The sequence below is a fragment of the Agelaius phoeniceus genome, chromosome 7 (genome assembly GCF_051311805.1).
Source record: "Agelaius phoeniceus isolate bAgePho1 chromosome 7, bAgePho1.hap1, whole genome shotgun sequence".
Classification (NCBI taxonomy): Eukaryota; Metazoa; Chordata; class Aves; order Passeriformes; family Icteridae; genus Agelaius; species Agelaius phoeniceus.
The window spans coordinates 14,993,134-15,012,427 of NC_135271.1; the positions used below are offsets into that span (position 1 = coordinate 14,993,134).

At 46.5% G+C, this 19,294-nt stretch overlaps 1 protein-coding gene across 2 annotated transcripts in view; it reads left to right on the forward strand.

Moving 5' to 3' along the window:
* Window positions 1–6,687: 6,687 nt before the first annotated feature.
* LRRFIP1 (LRR binding FLII interacting protein 1) overlaps window positions 6,688–19,294 on the forward strand; it is a 106,171-nt gene continuing 93,564 nt past the window's right edge. For both annotated transcript variants that reach the window (XM_077181009.1, XM_077181015.1), the window contains exon 1: window positions 6,688–6,897. In XM_077181009.1, coding sequence (XP_077037124.1) covers window positions 6,808–6,897 — 90 coding nt within the window. In that variant the 5' untranslated portion in view covers window positions 6,688–6,807. The remainder of the gene's footprint in view (window positions 6,898–19,294) is intronic.

Consider the following 19,294-nt stretch of genomic DNA (forward strand, 5'->3'; position numbering starts at 1 on the left):
GCCATTTTTCAGTTTGCTGTAGAATAGGTGAGTGGAAAATCCCTCTTCCCTGACAAGAATGAAAGATGGTTTGAAACAGAGCACAGCTTTCTGTGCTTGAGGAGAGGGATGGTTTGCCTCTGGTTTGTGCCTTGGAGCAATCTGGATAGATTTCCATGGGGACAATAAACAGCACCTCCTTCCCCTCTTCCGCTCCAGCTTAGGGAGTTTTAGCTGTGATGTGGTTTCCCAAAAGCTCTTCCAAAAGCATGTTCATATGGCATTTTACAGAACACTATGACTAATTAGTGCAAGCACTTGGTCTTTTGCAAACAATTGGTTGTTTTTAGGCCATGTGTTGTGGCTGTGTTTTACCCCAGCCCAAAACAACTGGCGTTTCAGAAAATCTGGAGGGCCTGATTGGAAAATGTGGCTCAGCTTAACGCTGCAACATTTGGGATGGGAGTGGATGAGGCCACACAGCATGGAGCAGGAAAAACACAGGGAAACTTGTATCAAGGCCATGTGATTCCTCACTCCCGTGTCTCCAGGCTGTCAGTGGGGTGAGGACACCGGCACCACGGCAGCAGGAATGCTTTGAAATATTAATCCCAAAGTGGTGCAGGGTTAGCTCCTCAGCTGCTCCAGCTGATGTAATGCATTGTTTGCACCGAAGCCAGCCCAATTTTGTCTGGCTGAAGGATTTACTACTTCAGACTATGTTTTTGGACAGATGTAGAGGCTGTATTCCCAAATTAAATATGTACATTGATCTCTCGCCTGCATTCCACCTGGAGTGCAGGCAGAGGGGATGCAAGGCATCCCATAGCCTGGAATAGGTTTTAGGCCCACAGCACTTGAGGTAGGGAACAAGGTTTTTAGATTAGGTGGAAGAGACTAGGATGTCTTTTCTTCTGAAAATAGCACAGGGCTCTCTTAAAATGTAGCTTTTTTTACACATCAAGAGGAGAAGCCACAGAAGAAGCAGCCAAATTTGGAGCTCAGTGGTGCTGCGGCAGGCTGGGAATAGCAGATAGGAGCAGAGAAAGCAAACAACAGCCCATGACCATCCGGCTTTGGGAGACAGCCTGGGATGGGTTTGGCTCCCCACAGCCCCAGCTGCTGTGGAGCTGGCTTCACTTTGCTCTGCTGGAACACTGAGCCATGGCGTGTCTGCTGCTAATTAGATTAGGTGCACAGAGGCTCCCTTGAGTGGGTTCCCATTTTTGCCTGAGAATTTTGCCCCCCCATTTTTTGTCCCTGGGCTGCTCTCAGTGAGCTCAGTTGTGGATGGCTCAGCTGCAGGTGAGCTCCCTGCCTGGCACAGCCACACAGAGCCTGCACATGTTGGTCTGGGTGAAGGCTGGAGGTGCCCTCCAAGCAGGAGCATGGAAGGACAAGAACAACCTCTCTAGGGTCACTGAGTGTCAGCTGGGGTGGACACCCATGTCCCAGATTTCCTGGCAGGGTGAAAAGCCTGCAGTGTTTGGACCAGTGCTTGCTGAGGCAGACAGACCCTCAGGGTAGTGCTTACCACAGACTTGACAAACCCACTCAAAACCTCTTTTGGGGTGTATGTTCAGAAATTTGGCAAGAAACCTCTGGTATCCAGACTAGAATGATATATGGTCTGTTTAGCTGTATGCTTTTGTGCTGCCTTGGCTTTAAGCTTTACATAGCATCATCCCCATCCCACTTATCTCCAAAGGACTTTATAGAAGAGAGATGCACTTTGAACAGAAAAGCCAACTCCTTCTCATCTCAGTAAAGTCTTCCTGCTGCTTATCCTAGGAGCTGTTCTCTCCACAAGTATTCAAGTTTGATTTATTTTTAATATGGAAAGGCAGGCTTGTGGCACCATTTTAGGTAAGGTCTTGCAGATGGTTGTGCAATGGCCCTTTCTTGAAGTGCTCTCAACGTTAAATGCAATGTTTTGGTGTTTCTGTTGTGATGGTGGCACGCAACCAACCCTTGGCCATTTTGTGACCCGAGAACTTCCTCCTTTTTCCTTATTAACAGTTGGAGAGATCATGAATTTAGCCCTTGGCACGGTATTGGCTGTCTGCTTGATTTCACTCCACTTGTTTCTCAAGTCCTTAACCTCTTGTATGACTTTACCCTCCTTTTTTGGTGACACTGTAACACTGTGTCATCAGCTTATTTCATTAGCACTGTCCTACTTGTGCTGGGGTGCAGATGGAAATACTAAATGAAATCAACCCCGAGGTTAACCTTTGAAAAACTCCCTCCAAGGGAAGATTCTTCCTCAACGCTAAAAGTGATCCAATGTTGAGACCTCGAGCTCCCCAAAGAGGCATCCTGAGTGACCTGTGAAAAATTCACAAATGGAAAACTATCTCTCATGGCATGCCAAGGTGATTAAAGGAGGCCAATAACTCATTAAGGGGTTTTGGCAAGATGAAGCCAAGCAATAAGCTTTCTTCAGAAAAAAAACCACATCACGTTGTTGGTAAAAGTGATCAAGGGCTGCTGCTCTTGTGGGATTTTTTTTCTCCAGTCCTCCTAAAGCTTGGCTTGGAAGCCCCACAGTATTGTCCTTGGCCAACCCAAGCCCATGGATCTCTGTTTTGGACCAGCTGGGAAGACACTAATCAGTTCTGGCTTTGCTGTGTGACTACAAACTCCAGGCTAGACATGACAAAGCTCAGCAAGGCTCCCCAAGGGCCAGGGCTCTGCTGATGTAAATAATGACCCTGCTGACTTGAAGAGACGGAATAACAGTAAGGAATTTCACCCAGGCAAAATACACATGGACTCCACCATTCTCCTGAGCCCTGTCTTGACACTGCTCAGATGTGGCAACACACCTGCAAGCTTTTCCCAGGAGGTCTGATTTGCTGGAGAGGATCACCTTGGTTGCACCAGTGTTTTGTTCATTTTTCTGCAGAACTTCAGTGCCAGCACATACTTGTCTGTGATGTAATTTTTTTTCCATTAATAAATCTGCGGACCCTGCTGGATGCCACTGCTGTTATGTTTGCAAAATATTACAATGCTAAAGGAGCCCTGCTCATCTCATGTATCCTGACACTCTCAAATATTGGCCTCCTCAGTGTGGATTTTCCAAGGTCTTAAAATGTTCCACTCTCCTTGGACTAATGGACATCTTGTTAAAGCTGCCAGGCTTCATTTCTGGTTTGGCAGATGCCGTGACCTTACAGTGGAGTGGAGAGGTGCCCTTGTGTTTGCTTTTAACACCCTCACTCAGCCACTGGATTCCCCTATCCCAAGGCTTGCCTCTAATATAAATGTAATCACATTTTCCTTCACAGGATAAAAAAACCCACCAATTTTATTATGTAAAAGAGGTTCATCAAGTACACCACCACCAGTCTGAACAGCTGACTGCTTGTTCTGATTCTCAACAGTGGGGTTTTACAAGAGGGTTTGGTTTAAGAGCAGCACAGAGGGAAAATTGTATCTTTTAGGGTGTGCTCAGCACAAAGCAGCTTCCTTGCTCACAGGATACTGGAGAATGAGGGGTTTATAATGCACTTATAACAAAACCCTTTAAAACTGGCATGGGATACTCAGTGTTGTCCGACTGTCATTCATCATAGTCATGACTTTCAGACAAAACCAGCCTCGCCCTTGTGTTGCTTGTTAAAATAAGGAATGTGTGCTCAGTGTTTCATTTTCACTCACTGCACTCCACAGTGCAGCCAAAACCAACGTGGTTTGAACCATTATTTCAAATTTATCTGGACAAATTATCCATGTATAGTATTTTTATAACGAGATGGCTTATTTTGTCTATATTCAAAGAAAATAAAATTACTGTGCGTGTCTGGAATGCAGGGAAAGGGAAGGATTTCTTACACTGCAGAGCACATTCAGTGAGTGATTTGAAATCTGACTGCAGTCACCAACCAGCGTGTTCTCTTCCAATTTCTCTGCTTTATTCTTTGAATTCTTCCTTCCCTCCTCCAACTTTCTTTCCCCCTTCCCCTGTATTTCCTTTCTCTATTTCTTCCTTTCTCCCCCGCTCTGTTTCTTTCTTCTCCCCCTTTCCCATCTTTCCCCTAGATTTCTTTCTTCTCTCTGTTTCTTCCCTCTCCATTTCTTCCTCATTTTTCCTCCCTCCTCATTTCTTCCTCCCTCTCCATTCTCCCTCACCCATTTCTTTCCTCCTTTCCTTGTATTTCTCTTCCCCTCTCTCTTCCCCCTTTGCCCCCTCAGATTTCTATTTCCCCTCTATTTCTTCCTCCCCTTCCCTTCTGCCTTTCCTTTGCCACCTCAATATTTGGTTTTTGGACAGAAAAACCTGCCTAGCCCAAGGCTCTGCAAGGCTTTCAGCCAGGCAGGCAAACAGCACTGATGCAAATCCTCCTGCACCCCTGAGCAGGGAAATTCCTTGCATGGATACCGTGATGCAGCTGCACAGGTGGCTGAAATCCCTGGGTAACAGGGACCTAAAAATAAGGCACTGCCCCGCCTCTCCAGCCAGAATTCCTCAAAGGGCAGGGGCAAATGTGAGGATAAGGGCTCAGGGAATGAGTTATGCAGAGCCTGGAAGGGTGGTAGTGCTAAGCCAGGGCTTGGGGAAGTGGAAAAGGGAAGCCTGAGGGATATCTAGGAAAGCCAGACCCAGCAAAGCTTTGCCTTCAGGGTGAGAGATCAGTTTAAAGCCCCTGTGCTGCCTTGCTCCCTTTTAATCCACTTGTGTGGGGTCAGAGTAAACCTGACACCAAATCTGAGGGTGTGACACATGTTCTGCTGCCCAAGCAAGGTGGGGGACTCATCCATCTGCTTCTGCTGACAAAATAATCATTTGATTCTTGCAAAGATAAACAGTCCCAGGTGCAAGGAGCAGCATCGATGCAGTATCACTACCCAGTCAGTCTGATGAGTCTGATCCCAGTCAGGATGACTCAGATCTCAGGTGTTGTACACGAAAACTGCCAATAAATATTGAGCGGCCAGGTGTTGCCTTTTACTTCAATCAAGTTTAAATCGATGGTAAAATTAAATCATAAAGATTAAAAGGAGCTTTCTGGTCAGAAGGAAGTGGGTGGGGTTTGTAGTCCTTTTTGTCATCCTTTTCTCTGTCTATGTAATAATGTGAGCTTCAGCCACTTTGATTCATATTTAGGGAATTAGCATGAAAATTGAGGTGTAAGGGCTGTGACAGGAATCCCAGAAAATACATGTTCCTTGTCAATTTGAGTTAATTAAGCACGGATGTACTTGAAACTAAAATTAATCCTGTCCACTTACACTTCATAGGAAAATTCATTGTTGAAGAGACCCCACAGGGCTATGAAGATGTAAGGTGTGTAAGGTGTCCGGACACAAGGAGTGTCTTGTTTCTGTCCTGCTCCCCCTCTATTTGGGGCAGAGGAACCCCCCAGCTTTACAACTGGCAAGGTTTTGATGCCCATTTCCATGATTTCTGGTAAATTTACTGGGCCCAGTTCTGAGCTCCTCAGGACAAGAGAGGCAGAGCTCCTGGACAGGGTCCAGCAGAGGTGATGAAGGGATTGGAGCATCTCTGAGGAGGAAAGGCTGAGGGAGCTGGGGCTCCTCCACAGGACCCACAGCTAAGAGGGGACCTCTGTAAAGTGTATAAATATCCAAAGGGTGGATATTTATATATCTGGATATTCCAGAGCATGGACCAGGCTCTGCTCCACGAGGCCCAGCAGTGGGATACAAGGAACAGGCAGATGCTGATGTCCAGGAGTTCCACCTGAGCAGGAGGCAGGAATTTTTCCCTGGGCAGTGACCGAGCAGTGAATAGAGTGTCCAGGGAGGCTGTGGAGCCTCCCTCACTGGGGATATTCCAGAGCCATCCAGACACAATCCTGCACCCTGTGCTCTGGGATGACCCTGCTGGAGCAGGGAGGTTGGACCAGATGATCCTTTGTGGTCCCATCCAACTTGACCCATTCTGGGATTCTGTAATTTCCTACAGCTTGGCAGGGAGCCCAGGCAAGGGAAATTCCAGCCCAGGGAAGGGGGTTGGTCCACAGTGAGGCTGGGGGAGCAGGAAGGGGACCCCACACATCCTTGTGGGGAGAGTGAGCAGGGACCATCCCACAAACACACACTCTCATCGATTTTGGATGGTGAGGACAGCGAGCAGGGTCCCTCAAACAACCATCACCACCACCCCCCCAAATTTCAGGCGGTGAGAGCAGAGATCCCCAAATACACCCTGATTTTGGGCGGTGATGGGAGCAAGGAGGAATCCCACACATCCCCCGATTTTGGGTGGTGATGGCAGCGAGCACGGACCCACACGCGATCTCGGGCGGTGAGGGCAGAGGACAGGGAGCCCCAAACGCAGCCCGGGTTCGGTGCGAGGGCAGCAAACCCCAAACACAGCCCGGGTTGAGTGTGAGGGCAGCGGGCAGGGAGCCCCAAACACAGCCCGGGTTGAGTGTGAGGGCAGCGGGCAGGGAGCCCCAAACACAGCCCGGGTTCGGGGGCAGAGAACAGGGAGCCCCAAACACAGCCCGGATTCGGTGTGAGGGCAGCGAGCGGGCACCCCCAGCCCGGTTTCGATGGGAGGGCAGCGAGCCCCAAACCCATCCCGGGTACGGTGTGAGGGCAGCGAGCCCCAAACCCACCCCGGGCTCGGCGTGAGGGCAGCGAGCGGGCACCCCCAGCCCGGTTTCGGGCGGGCGTGAGGCGGCCCGTCCCCCCAGGGCGGGGGGCGGCGGCGCATGCGCGGGGCGGGGGGCGGTGACGGCCGCGCCGGCGGAGGCGGCGGAGGGAGCGGGAGGGTCGCTCGGGGCCGGCGGGCAGCGGCTCCGGGTTCGGCTGCGCTCCGGGCCGGGCCGGGCCGGTCGGGACCGCCCCGCCATGGGGACGCCGGGCGCCGGACGCAAGCGGCTGCCGAACCGGGAGCGCCTGACGGCGGAGGACGATGCGCTCAACCAGATCGCCCGCGAGGTGAGCGGCGGGAGGCGGCATCCCCCCTTCTCCCGTCTCCATCCTCCTCCCCTCGCCTTCCCCCACGGGCTCCCCCGAGCGCCGCGCAGGCGCCCCCGGCCACCGGCACCGCGGCGGCTCAAGGGCGAGGTGGAAGCCCTGCTTCACCCCCGCCTGTGCTTCACCGTGCCCGGGCTCCGTGAGGGAAGGGCGTGCGGTGCCGGAGCCGCCCCGCTCCAGCCCCGCCGCAGGGGATGTCCATCGGCCGCTGCTGCCGAGAACCGCTGGGGTTGGTGTTAAGCACTGAAAATAGGCCGCTCGGGTGTGTAATGGATAGGTATAAATCATAGAATGGCAGCGTGGTTTGGGTTGGAAGGGATCCCGAAGATCATCTCCTTCCAAGCACGCTGCCGTGAAACACCTTCCACTGGACCAGGTTGCTCTGAGCCCCATCCAAGCTGGCCTGGAGCACTTCCAGGGATGGGGGTGAAAAATGAAAACCAGAATACTGCAAGGTGGTGCTGGGTGTGGGCATAAGTGACCCCTCTCACTTGGAAACTGGTTTTTGTATTGCTGCCCACCAGATGCTGCATTGTGCTCAATGTGACTTTAACCTTCTAAACCAGCTGATTGCTGATGCTTCCTGCCTCCTTTTTCTCCTTAAATTGGTGCAGTGGTGACCAAGATAATGTGAATTTGTTTTTTATGTTTCCTAAATCTGACAAAGTCTGTTCTCCATCCTTGGTGTGGCAGTCCTTCAATACGGGAAAGGGGGATAAGCAGCCCTGGGGTTCTTCTCCAGTAGGAAATCTGTGAGAAAGATGGAAAGGGACAGTTTACACGAGCATGTAGGGACAGGACCAAGGGAAATGGACTCAGACTGAAAAAGACCAGGGTTAGACGGAATATTAGGGAGAAATTTTTCCCTAAGGAAGAATTAGGGTTGGGAGGCTCTGGCACAGGTTGCCCCAAGAAGCTGTGGCTGCCCCATCCCTGGAAGGGTCCAAGCTCACGTTGGATGGAGCTCTGAGGAGCCTGGTCTGGTGGAAGGTGTCCCTGCCCATGGCATGGGGTTGATCTGAGGTCCCTCCTCCAGTGCTGCTGCTGAATGTGGGCATCCTCTTCCCCTAGTGTGGGTTATGTGTGTCAGCCCTCCTGGTGTTGCTATGACCCCAAGATGGATTACAAGATTAATTGCTCTTCTGGAAGACTTCTAGGTCTCTCTTGGTTTCCTTTGCTGATTCAGAGCTGCAGCAGGATCAGGTGAATGCTAATGTATTGCTTATTTCTGGTGGCACTGGTAGGTTGAGTTAGCTGTGACTTTGCACTCCTCGTTACCATCAATGCCTTTCCAGTTGTTGTGCACCATTTTCTGGTGGTTTGTAGAATCTTTGGAGTGCATCCAGCTGAGTTTTGTGTGAGTGATTCAGATAGTGTGTTCTCTGAAGGCAGATTTTTGTGGCAGGATGCTGAGTAGGTTCCCAAGGATGGAGTTTGAGGTAGGAGGACAAGAATGTCTCATGTCCTGGACATGAGATAGCAAGTAAGAGTGATTGTGCTGTCTGTTAGAGTCATGATAATATCCTAAGAATTGTTTTGGGATGAGGGTTTGAATTCCACAGATGTGTCCTGGCTGTGCTGTCATTTGATCAAGGAAGGCATCAGTCTCTAACAAGGAACCCAGCTGCTCTTTTCTGTTGCACGTTTTTCTCCCACTTTCTCTTTTCTTTATCTTAGATCTGCTTTTCACTGCATTGTGTAATGGTTTGAGGACTCAAACACTGTGGTGGTTTGTGTTTTGTTATTTTTTTCCCCTTCCTTCTCCTGGGGATTATTTAAAGGACAACTCCATTTCCTCAAAAAGCCCAACACAAGCATGTCTTTTATCTTTTCCCTTGAGTGCTAAAACTGTGAGCTGCCAAGTTCAAGGTTCAGCATTTTCCCATATTATTTTATCTATTTGCATTACCCTGTCTCGGAGCACTTTAATTGTTCTGTTGTTTAACTGCCTATTCTCCACACAAAGGATCCCAGATGAATCCTTCTGGATGATCCAGAATATGTCAACTAAACCTTTTGTCTCTCATTAGCAAGGATGCTGGGAGCCTCTGTGTTAAGAAGGTGGGAAGGTTGCTGATATTTTGGCTCTTCCAGCCTTCCTCACAGGTGTTTAGACAAAGCTGGGACACAAACACGTGGCTTTTGCACATAAATTTTCACTCCTCTCTTGGCCTTGGTCCTCTGTTATCCAGAAGCCAGAGGTGATGGCAAGTTTTTTGCAGATCCTAGAGTCTCATTTTCCCTATGGGAAATTATATATATATATTCCATATGGGATAGCCCAAGAGAGCATCCAAACCAGACTGATTCACAGAGCTGCCTTTTATTTTGTGGTTATTTTGGCAAACCCACCATTCCCACTCTACTATGTGCTCCTATAAGAAGACAGCAAGACTTGCAAGGACTTTGTGGAACTCCTGCCATTTGAATATTGAATTTGTTTGGATTTGCAGCTGGGATGTCTTGCTCTGTGTCTTGCACAGCCCAGGAGAGAGCCTGGCGTGGTGAAGAGGGCAGCGAGAGCGAGCGTGAGGGGAAGTAACTGAGCAAGAGGAAGGAAATTGTGAGAGTGAAGCATCTTGTAGTGACAGGGGTTTAGTAGCAGTATTGGTCATGTTAAGCCGTAGTGGTTTTAATGATGGAGGCAGTTTCTGAAGTAGTTGATCACCTTGTCTGGAGCTATTCAGAGCAGAGGTGGAAGGTGCAGATCTCTTCCATCAGGAAAGGGTAGTGCTGTACCGCCAGATCCTGCAGGGTTTGACAGGCACGATAATGAAGTGGATGGCAAATATGTAAATATAATTAACACGAAACACGGTGTTCTGAGTTCCTAACAGACTCACAGGCTGCCACTCACAGGATTTGCTGTTCACACACCTGCCCTGTGCTGCTGAGCTTGTTTTTTCCTGGGCAGCAGCGCGGCCGATCGATGATCGGCTTCTCCGCTGTCAGGCTGCTCTCCACACCAGCAGATTATTCCGTGTTTAGGCCAATGGAAACTTTTGGGCTCTTTCATTGCCCTTGGTGAGCCCATGCCAGCAGAGTTTGCAGAGTCCAGCACTTTGATACTGCTCAAGGTCTTTGCCAGCAGAGCCAGCGGGAGCCGCGTGCTGCGCGCTCATCTGTGGCTGGGGAAGGCGCAGTCCTGCCCGGCTGAACCTTCCAGGAGCCGCCTTCCTGCTTGGATTACGTGGCTTTGATGTGATTACTCGAGACATTGGTTCTTCAAGGAATATTTTTTTTTTGCTAACTTCCACTCTCCTGGCCGCAGTAATAATTGTTCCGTGCTGCAAATCCAGCGAGGAGCTGTGTAAATGAGATATTTCTCTTGTAGGCAGATAATAATAGTTACTGTTTTTCGTTTTCTTGAATGAGGAAGAACAAGGTCCATTTCTTGTTTGTATTAGGAATGTAATTGACACCTTGTTTTGCAGGCAGATGTGTGTTGCACTGCTCACAAAAATGATCCTGCCGGGTGTCCTCTCTCTGCTAGCAATCTTCTTCATCCACCATTTTACAGAGCAGAGCTGTTTAGGTAATAATTAATTTGCAATTAGTAATTCAAGCAGCATAATTTATTTTTTATTGTTAAAGAAAGCAATGTTGCGAGGGCTTTGCCATCACTCTTTGTACACTTCATGTCACTTTCAAGAAGTCACCTACATCTTTGTAGATACATAATTATTACTTTGTTAAAAACTAGCACGATCCATTTATGGACCATGCATTTGATTATTTCACTGGAGTAATCAGTTTGAGCATTGACCTGTATTCTTAGAGATTCAAAAATTGGGATGTTACACTGCTAGGAAGGAGCAGAAAGTGTTGCTAATTCAAAAAAGCTCAAAATGCAAATGAAACCAGCCAGCCAGGTTTAATAGTTACAGTAAGAAGGCACTAAGTAACTTCAACAGGCTCAATTGGAGTTTAGAGACTAGTGAAGAGATGCCATGATGGTTGAATGTGGAATCTGTTAAATGGAGGGGTTAATGTGGGGGAGAAAACTCTGTTTTATACAGCACTTTGGGTGACTTCCATTAATAGAAATGGAAACAATTTGATACAAGTTGAAGCTAAAGCAAGCAGAGCGGCCATTTGTCCATGGAACACAAGCCACACAAACTTTATTGAACTGTTATGCAAAGCAGAGCATTTAAAGCAGTGTGTTCCCTAAGGATATACTCCCTCAGGATATATTCCCTATAAGATCTGGGTGCCTCGTTAGGGTGGGGGTGGAACTTTTTGGAGCAGTGTTTGGCATTACAGATGTGTGAAGGCTTTTGTAAGCTGGGTGGATGTTCCAAGAGAAGCCCTTAGAAACAGCCTGGTTTATGTAGCACCAGTACTTGACTTATTTTTTTATTGCATTACTTTGTGCCTTTAGGAGTGTTCATGGATGATCCAAACAAATGATCTGAGAAAAGCATGTCTGGCTTTTCTGTTCTAGAACAGAGAGTTACGAAAGCAAGGGATGCTCTTGGAGGCCTTGACTCAGCCTGGCTGACCTAAATATAGGAAGGAAGGAGGACTCTGTGGGCGAGGCTTGCCAGTAGGGCGTGGGGAATTGTTCCAGATTTGAGATGATTTTATGTGGCAAATATGCTCTTCATCAAACTCTCCTTTTCCCCTAATGCTTTGCATCCATATATCCAACAAATGGTGTTGGCATCACTTACAGTCTCTCTCCCCCAAAGTAAATGTGGGAAGGAGCAGTTTAAAGAAGTGAGATAAAAAATCTCAAGACCCATCTCATGATGGTTAAATGGGTGACTGGAGGCTGTCTTACAATCTGCCTCTCAACTTGAAATAATCAGTTGCCTTTTTTTGTGTCCGTGCCTGGCCTGAGTCCCCTTCAGCTGTTCCCTTGCTGTCTGAGGAAGCAGCTGTTTAGGAACTGTGATTCCTGTTCCAGTCAAGCAAGGGACTACTGGTAGGATTAACAGCATGGGAAGCCCAGCCTCTGTCCTTGTGAGCCCAGATGCTGAGCTTGGCTGCAGGATGTAACACTAATCATTACCTCATCTAGAGGTATGTTTTTCCAGGCCTGTTGCTGGATAAAGTTGGAGCTCAAATGTGCTTGCAAGGCTTTCAACACTAGGATATTTTTTTTTTCATTCTTTGCTTGCAAGGAGCCTAATCCAGGTAGCATTTTGGGTTTGTGGAGCGAGGTATTTGTCCCTCCTGTCAAGTCAGCAGGTTGCCAAGAGCAGTGAATCTGTCTAGCTAGACTGGAGCACTCGTAGGCAATCCTTAAAATAGCAGCTCTGAAATATCAGCTGTTGTCTCGCTGGTGCTGAAATACTTTTTGGGGAGAAGCTGCCCACTGGAATGTGGGGTATGGTGGGGAGGGGGTGAGGGAGCTGCAGTAAACCAAATTTTCCTTGAGAAAGGTGACTTTGAGGGTTTATATTAAAGCCCAGAGATGGGGAAGTGCATGGTCACTTCAATACCAGAAGCAGAGAAAGCTCCCTCATAACTGGTGCTCTTGCACCTCTGAATCCACCAGTGACATAGCTGGCTTTGCATGGAGTAGAAAAATAAGCTGATTTTTGTGCTTCATCACACAGTAAAGATGAGGGAAGTGCTTAAGGGCTTCTTGTCAGAGGACATTTGTACCCTTTAACTCTCCTTTCCTTCACCTTATTTTAGTTATGGAACAAGAAGTAGGCTGAAGAACTTTCCTGGCTAATGCTGGGAAAATAAACTGGCACTGAAATGAGAACATCACATCAGGCCAAAAATATATTTCCAAAGCATCCTTATGGGCAGGCTTGGTGTAGAAGCAGTAGGTTGCAAGAAATGTAAGGCAGCTCTCAAAAGCTTGGCTGCAGAAGATTTATCTGTTGAAATTAAAGCTTGGTGTGGCACAATAAATACTAAATAAGGCAGTGCTCCAGTGGAAGGCATGTGATGGTTTTAGATAGGCAGGAAGAGCCCTGCAGTGCTTGCAGTGTGCAAACGACTTCAGGTACCTGAATTAATTTTCTTTTACGAAGATGTGGAAGTTCTGCTCATGCTGTTAAAAACTCACAGTTCTGAGGGTCTGGAGAGGGTACAGAAGTCTGGGAAAACACAGAAGTAGCACTTTGAGGCTGGCAGGAATGGGCCAGAACTCTGCCCACTGGGAGAGTTTGCAAATGTCCTCACCTAGGCCTCAGCACCAAAGGCATTTCCGATTCATATTTGGATGGTTTCTCCTCCTGCCTTTAAACAAACTTAGCTAAGTGGCATGAGGTGTGAAGGACAAGGCTCAGAAGCATTTCCCAGTGAGCAGAGCTAGGAGCACTTTTCTGGCCCAACCAGTTGAGAATTTTGAGTGTTGAGAGAGGAGAAGACTCAAACTCTGACTAATGCTGCTGTTTCCAAAACTGAGCGTTGCTTGTTTTGGGATGTGGATGTGTGCCTAAACCAAAAACTGGGCAGAAATGGGTGGGTCCCTGGCTAAATGAAGCAGTGTCCTCCTGAGATGGATTTGACTTGCACTTGAGCATCCATCCTGCAGTTCTGTGCTCTGTTCTTCCATCCCCTCAATGCTTCATATTTTCCTGTAAGTGAAGTTCTGATTCACTGTGTGCTGCTTCAGGGTGTGGAATTCTGAAAGGAGACACGCTGGTCTTCAAATTGTTTGGGAAGATGTTAGTTTTGCTAGAACTTGCACATTTTTATGTCTGAAATTAAAATAATCTATTTCTGGGTTGAGGAAGGATGGATGTTTTGGGGTTTGGATATACTTGAACACAAAGGGCACAGCTCTGGTCTGAAACTTCAAGTGACTAGTTCTGACTTGAAAGTTTCACTGAATACATTGAAATAACTTTTGTTAATTTAAGGACTTAAGATCCTGTTTGATGCCAAGAAAAATGAGTGTCTGAGCTAATTGCTCATTAAAAATGTCTGACCTAGAAGTGAGAAGTTGATTACTTCAGGGAGTGCTTTCAGTAGGAAATAGCCTGGGTGTGATAGGAGGAGAGGTAGATTTGCTCAGTGGCATCTGCCTTGCCCTTCTGTGTGCCTGTGAGCCAGCTTGGCATGGGCTGTGGGTTTGTCCACCTTGGCATGGGGCTGTGGGTTTGTCCACCTTGGCATGGGGCTGTGGGTTTGTCCACCTTGGCATGGGCTGTGGCTTTGTCCACCTTGGCATGGGGCTGTGGGTTTATCCACCTTGGCATGGGGCTGTGGGTTTATCCACCTTGGCATGGGGCTGTGGGTTTGTCCACCTTGGCATGGGCTGTGGGTTTGTCCACCTTGGCATGGGCTGTGGGTTTGTCCACCTTGGCATGGGCTGTGGGTTTGTCCACCTTGGCATGGGCTCTGGGTTTATCCACCTTGGCATGGAGCTGTGGGTTTGTCCACCTTGGCATGGGCTGTGGGTTTGTCCACCTAAACACTCCTGCAGCTTCTCACAGTTGAGCTGGAGACAAGGAAAGCGATCTCAAAGTGCCAAATCCGAGCTGTGTTCCCATCTCAGATGTGGTGAGGAGTGAGGAAGCCTCTTGATTTCTTATTGCTTCTACTCCTGGCTGGTTTTTCACCTCTCTTTCCTCCTTCCTGCACACTGCTTTTCTCTGCAAGAGTGGAGTTTCTTCTGTCACACAGCTTAACCCTCATATTAGGCTTGCAAAAACACCGTGTGCCTTCTGCTTCTCCAACACTTTGTGAGCTCTTGGAGACAATATTTAGATTTTATTTTTGTGTTATGTGGTGCTGTGCTAGAAATCTGAGGCTTTGGCACACCCTAATTGCCAGGTGCACCACCATGGCCACGCTCCTATTTTTAATAGCTGGTAATCAGGTATGAGAGTGCTAGTTGTCTTTGGCATGTAAAGAAATGCAAAGGCAGTAGTTGGGTCTCAGGGCTGCAGTTTGCTTTCCTTTTAGCTCTTGGAAGGTTTATGTGAACGAGACTGGAATATTCAATTTGTATCCAAACTTTTGTCAAAGAAATAGCAAGATGGTATCTCCAACTGGCTTCCTCAGAAAGAGAGCTGGGCTTTTCCTACATGATGTCATTACTTGCAGTTTTTGGATGTAATTAGTGTCAGATTGATTTATCTCTCCCAGAACAGCCGAGTTTACTGGAAGAGAGTTCCACAAAAGGAGTTTGTTTGTGTGTTTGCTGTTTGGGCAGTGATTTGTGTATTGATATTGCCTGCAGTGCAGTGGTGATGCCTCTGTCCCACTGATGATTCTCTGCAAACCATTCCCCAGTCCAACAGATGCTCTGCTCAGACAGGGAATGTAAAGGAGTAATATTTCTTCCCTCCTGCTTTCTGCTTGTGCGTATCTTGTGACCTTTCCCTTCGCCAGCATCTGATTTAAATTTAATATTCCCTTTTTTCCCTTTGCCCTCCTCTTTTGAGTACTTCCTACGTCCCAAAATAACCTTTCTCTAATCCCACTGAATACCATGTTTAGTTGAGTCTGTCTCTCGTGCCTGCCTTTGCCAGCCCTTTCCAGTAGGCAGAAATGGAATACAGGAGGATCTGGCACGCTAAAAGCTGGGTCAGGTTTTTAAACTCATTCCCTCAGGTCAGATGGATTTCAGGCATCCCCACTTGGGTCTTCTAATTATGGAGCATTTATCAGCTAACATGCTGGGATGACAGGAGAGCAAGGAAAGGCTCTTGGTGTGCCTCACATGCAGAAAAATCCCTGGGCTCTGGTCTCCTATCGGACTCTTGTAGCTTCACATTTTTTCCCTTTTAAAACACACGTTGCTCCAGAGTCAGATAGTTGAGATATGTCTGTTTTTATCAGTGCCAAAGTGCTGCAGTCTTCACACAAACCCATGGAATTGTATTTGCTTCTGCTGACTACAAACAGAGGAAACAGCCTACTGCTTTCTTTGGTTTTGTTTTTTTTTTAATCTGTATTTATGTTTTATTTCTCTCTGATCACAAACTTGAAGTTCTTTCAACAGACTTGCCAGGATAATAGTAGATACAACTCTTAGGAAACAAGTCAATTTTTTGATGGTCTACAACCCCTATTTCTTTGCTGTGCAACTGTGCATTTCCCATAAGCTGTTTTCCTTAAAATGTCTGTTCTCCCATATGAAAAAAAATATGTGTGTTGGTCTTGGTTTGCTTCCTTTGCTGCATGTGCTGCCAGGCTCTAAGAGGATTTACACTGACAAATATGTTGAACCAACATCTGTTGAAAATGAAAGTGGGCTTTTGGGACATGTTTTGTGATACCCAAAGGTCACTCTGCTCCATTGTCTCTTGCATATGAAATTGAAATCTGCCCCGATGTGAAATGAGTGTGTTGGAACAGTGATGTGACCTAACCTTTACATGAACTGTGGAGGAATCCAGGGGCTCTGGGAAATACTGTGGATACAAGAGATAATGTTGCTGTATGTAGAGAATGTCACTGTTTTATTTATAGAGTTACACTGTGTTTTTAGGAATATTTGTGCATTCTTGTTTAATTACCCTGGGGGAAAAAAAATCATTATTTGGTGAACTGTAGCAAGTGAAGAAAGGTTCTCTGTATGTGCTGGTGAAGTGATTCTGTATCACTGATGGGATAAGCACATCCTGTCAAACTGAGCAATAATTTTCAGTCAAGAGGTAACCCAGAGCTTTCTGTCTAACCAACCTACAAATTTAGCATTAGAAAATAAAGATCAGTGGGTTTGCAGGGCTGTTACAAAAACCTAGCCTCATTTTCTAGGGGAGACTGAACCTGCTAGAATAGAAACAAGCTTTTTAGAGATCTGAATTATCCAGAGATGCTTCTCTGGGGTCTGCTGCCTGTGTTGCTGGCTGCACAAGGCTCGTCTCTCAGGCTTCCCACTATAAAATCAATGCAGTGCAGCCAAAAAAAGTCTTTTTGCTCTGTGAGTTACAGCAATCAGGTATAAACCCCTTAGGAGTAACCTTTCTAAGATTTCCTTGCTGCACCTCAGAAACTGGTAGAAAACCTTAAGGGAATTGGGATTTCATTGTAATTTCCTCTGATAGAATGTGATTCTCCAAGGGCCCAGCTTTTGCTGCTGGCCTATCCCATTCTCTCACCACTTGTTGTTTCTTTGCCATTTTTCAAACACAGCTGCACAGGTCTGCACAATTTGAGTGTTAAATAGTTTGTGTGACTGAGGATACAATTTATAATTCTATCTGCTGGGTGGTAAAGGCTGCTAGGGAAAAATGGAGCAGGCAAGGGAGGCTGCTGGTGCATTCCAGGTGGCATTCTGTGATTTCCAGAATTCCAGTAAAATTCCAGTAAAAATAGCTGTGGAGGTCACTCTTGCTGTACCCCTAGGCAAGGTGTGTGTAGCCCAGTAGCACATTTGAAACTGAATTAATTTGTTGGTGAGAGGGTTAGGGCACAGATTCTCCAGGTAATCCATTAGTGCTCAGCCCCAGTTTGGAGGCAGTAATCCCCTCCCACCCCCACACAAAAGCTGTCCAATCGTTTCTCAAACAATGCTGTTTTTTTAGCCCTAATCCCAGTTGAAGGGTGGTTCAGCGCCATCACTGAACCCTGGGCAAGTTCTCTTGCCATGTCCTGGCTCTCTCTCGGGGAATTCCTCTTCCCAGGAGGGAGAGGATTGTGGAATCATAGCAGCATGAGAGGGTAACTCCTGTCCACCAGCCAGGTAAGACCATCTCACCCATTTCTGAGCTGATTGCAGTAGTGAGGTACAGAGAACAGTCTAGTTTTAATTTTTTTTTTTTTTTGATAGGTCTCTTAAAATTGCTGCAAAAGTGTGATTTTTTTTTTTTAAACCCCTTGTTCCCTGTGAAATATTCTCTGTGTGCTTTTTCTGCAAACTGAGTGTGGGACTTGGCTCCTCTCCTGGAGAGCCATGGTTTCAGTGCCGTTGCTAAATGTTTGAAGTTTGATATTTGTGCTTGAAGGACACAAAATCCAGTCCAGCATGGTGTAGTGGAAGCTGTTATCCATCCTCTGCACCATCCAGCTGTACTAACAAGAAAAGCCCAGCTTTTTTAAGGTGGTTTCTCTGGATTTAGACACTTTCCCTTATATCAGATTTGCTCAAGCAGGTTGTGGCATTCCCTTGGTGGATGTTACAAATGGAGAATTTCAGCCTGTGTTTGAAGTGTTCTGCCTTTCCCTTGAGGATATGAATTAGCCTGAGGGAGAGCTATGGGCTATTTCCTGTAGCAGAATATCTAAATTAACCAGAAGCACAGCCCCTCTGCAGGAAGGTGGTACAGTTTGAAGAATTCCATGAAATTCTTTCCCACCTGGATCTCTCCAAACACTTCTTACACAAAGAACTTGTCCAGAGCTTAACAAAAATGTGTTGCAGTGAGGGGCATGAAAAAATCACAATTTTTACAATCATTCCCTTGTATATGGTGATTTATTTTTGTTTTACAGGAGTTTCTCTCAGATGGCATATTTGAAACATGGCTTGTTTCATATATAAAATAAAAACAGTGACCCCTGGTGACATCTCTTGTAGAGTCCCTCATGCAATATATTTTATAGACTGCACTTCTGATCTTCTCCAGTGCTTATGATGACTCTGGGCCCTTCTTTTAGATTTCATATAAAATCAGTGCAGTTGGAGAGGGTGGAAAACCAGTGCCTTGCAGCTTGTAACCATTGCACAATATCCAACAAAACAGCACATTGTAAACATAATAAAATGGTCTATTAACAAATTGCTTTATTAACTCTAATCAGTCTAAAGAGCTAAATTTAATTAAATCTGCTTGTGGATGAGAACATTCCCCTCATGGAAGGGTGCACTAAAGGTCATCTCCTGTTTTGAATCTTAATGTTTGCACGTGAAAGTTTGTTTTGTCTTTCATTTGCTTGAGGTCAGGCAGGGATGTGCCTTTAAGGGTTTATTAATGTTAATTGTTTGAAGAGGTTTTGTCTCCCTGCCTTTTTGTGGGAGAAATTAGGAATATACCTATAAGGCATGAGGAAAAACTTTGTCTATTAGATGTATGCAGTTGCAGGTATTTAACACTTTTTGAAATGAAAGTGATGTGCAAAAGGAGATGGAACCCTTTGTTATGATACTGTTTTGAACTCCCACTTATTAAAGTACTTAACTCTAAATAGTAATTTGTTTTTTAAATATCTTGAATTTTAGGTCAATCCTTTCCAGGGCAAAAGGTTCTTAAATGAGGAAAAAGGAGAATATCCATTTTCAGATACATGGCTGGGAAAGGAAAATGCCACTGAGTGCAGATATGAAACCTTTTTCACTACTGAAAAGTTGTCTTGGACTTATTTTTTTAAAGGATGCTCAAACAGTATGGAGTGTCCACATTTCTGAGTGGCTTCTGCAGCATTATCCCTTGTTTGGACATTTTTGTAATAAATTTTAGAAGAAGGCTCTGGAACATCTGCCTTACCAGGAGAGTGT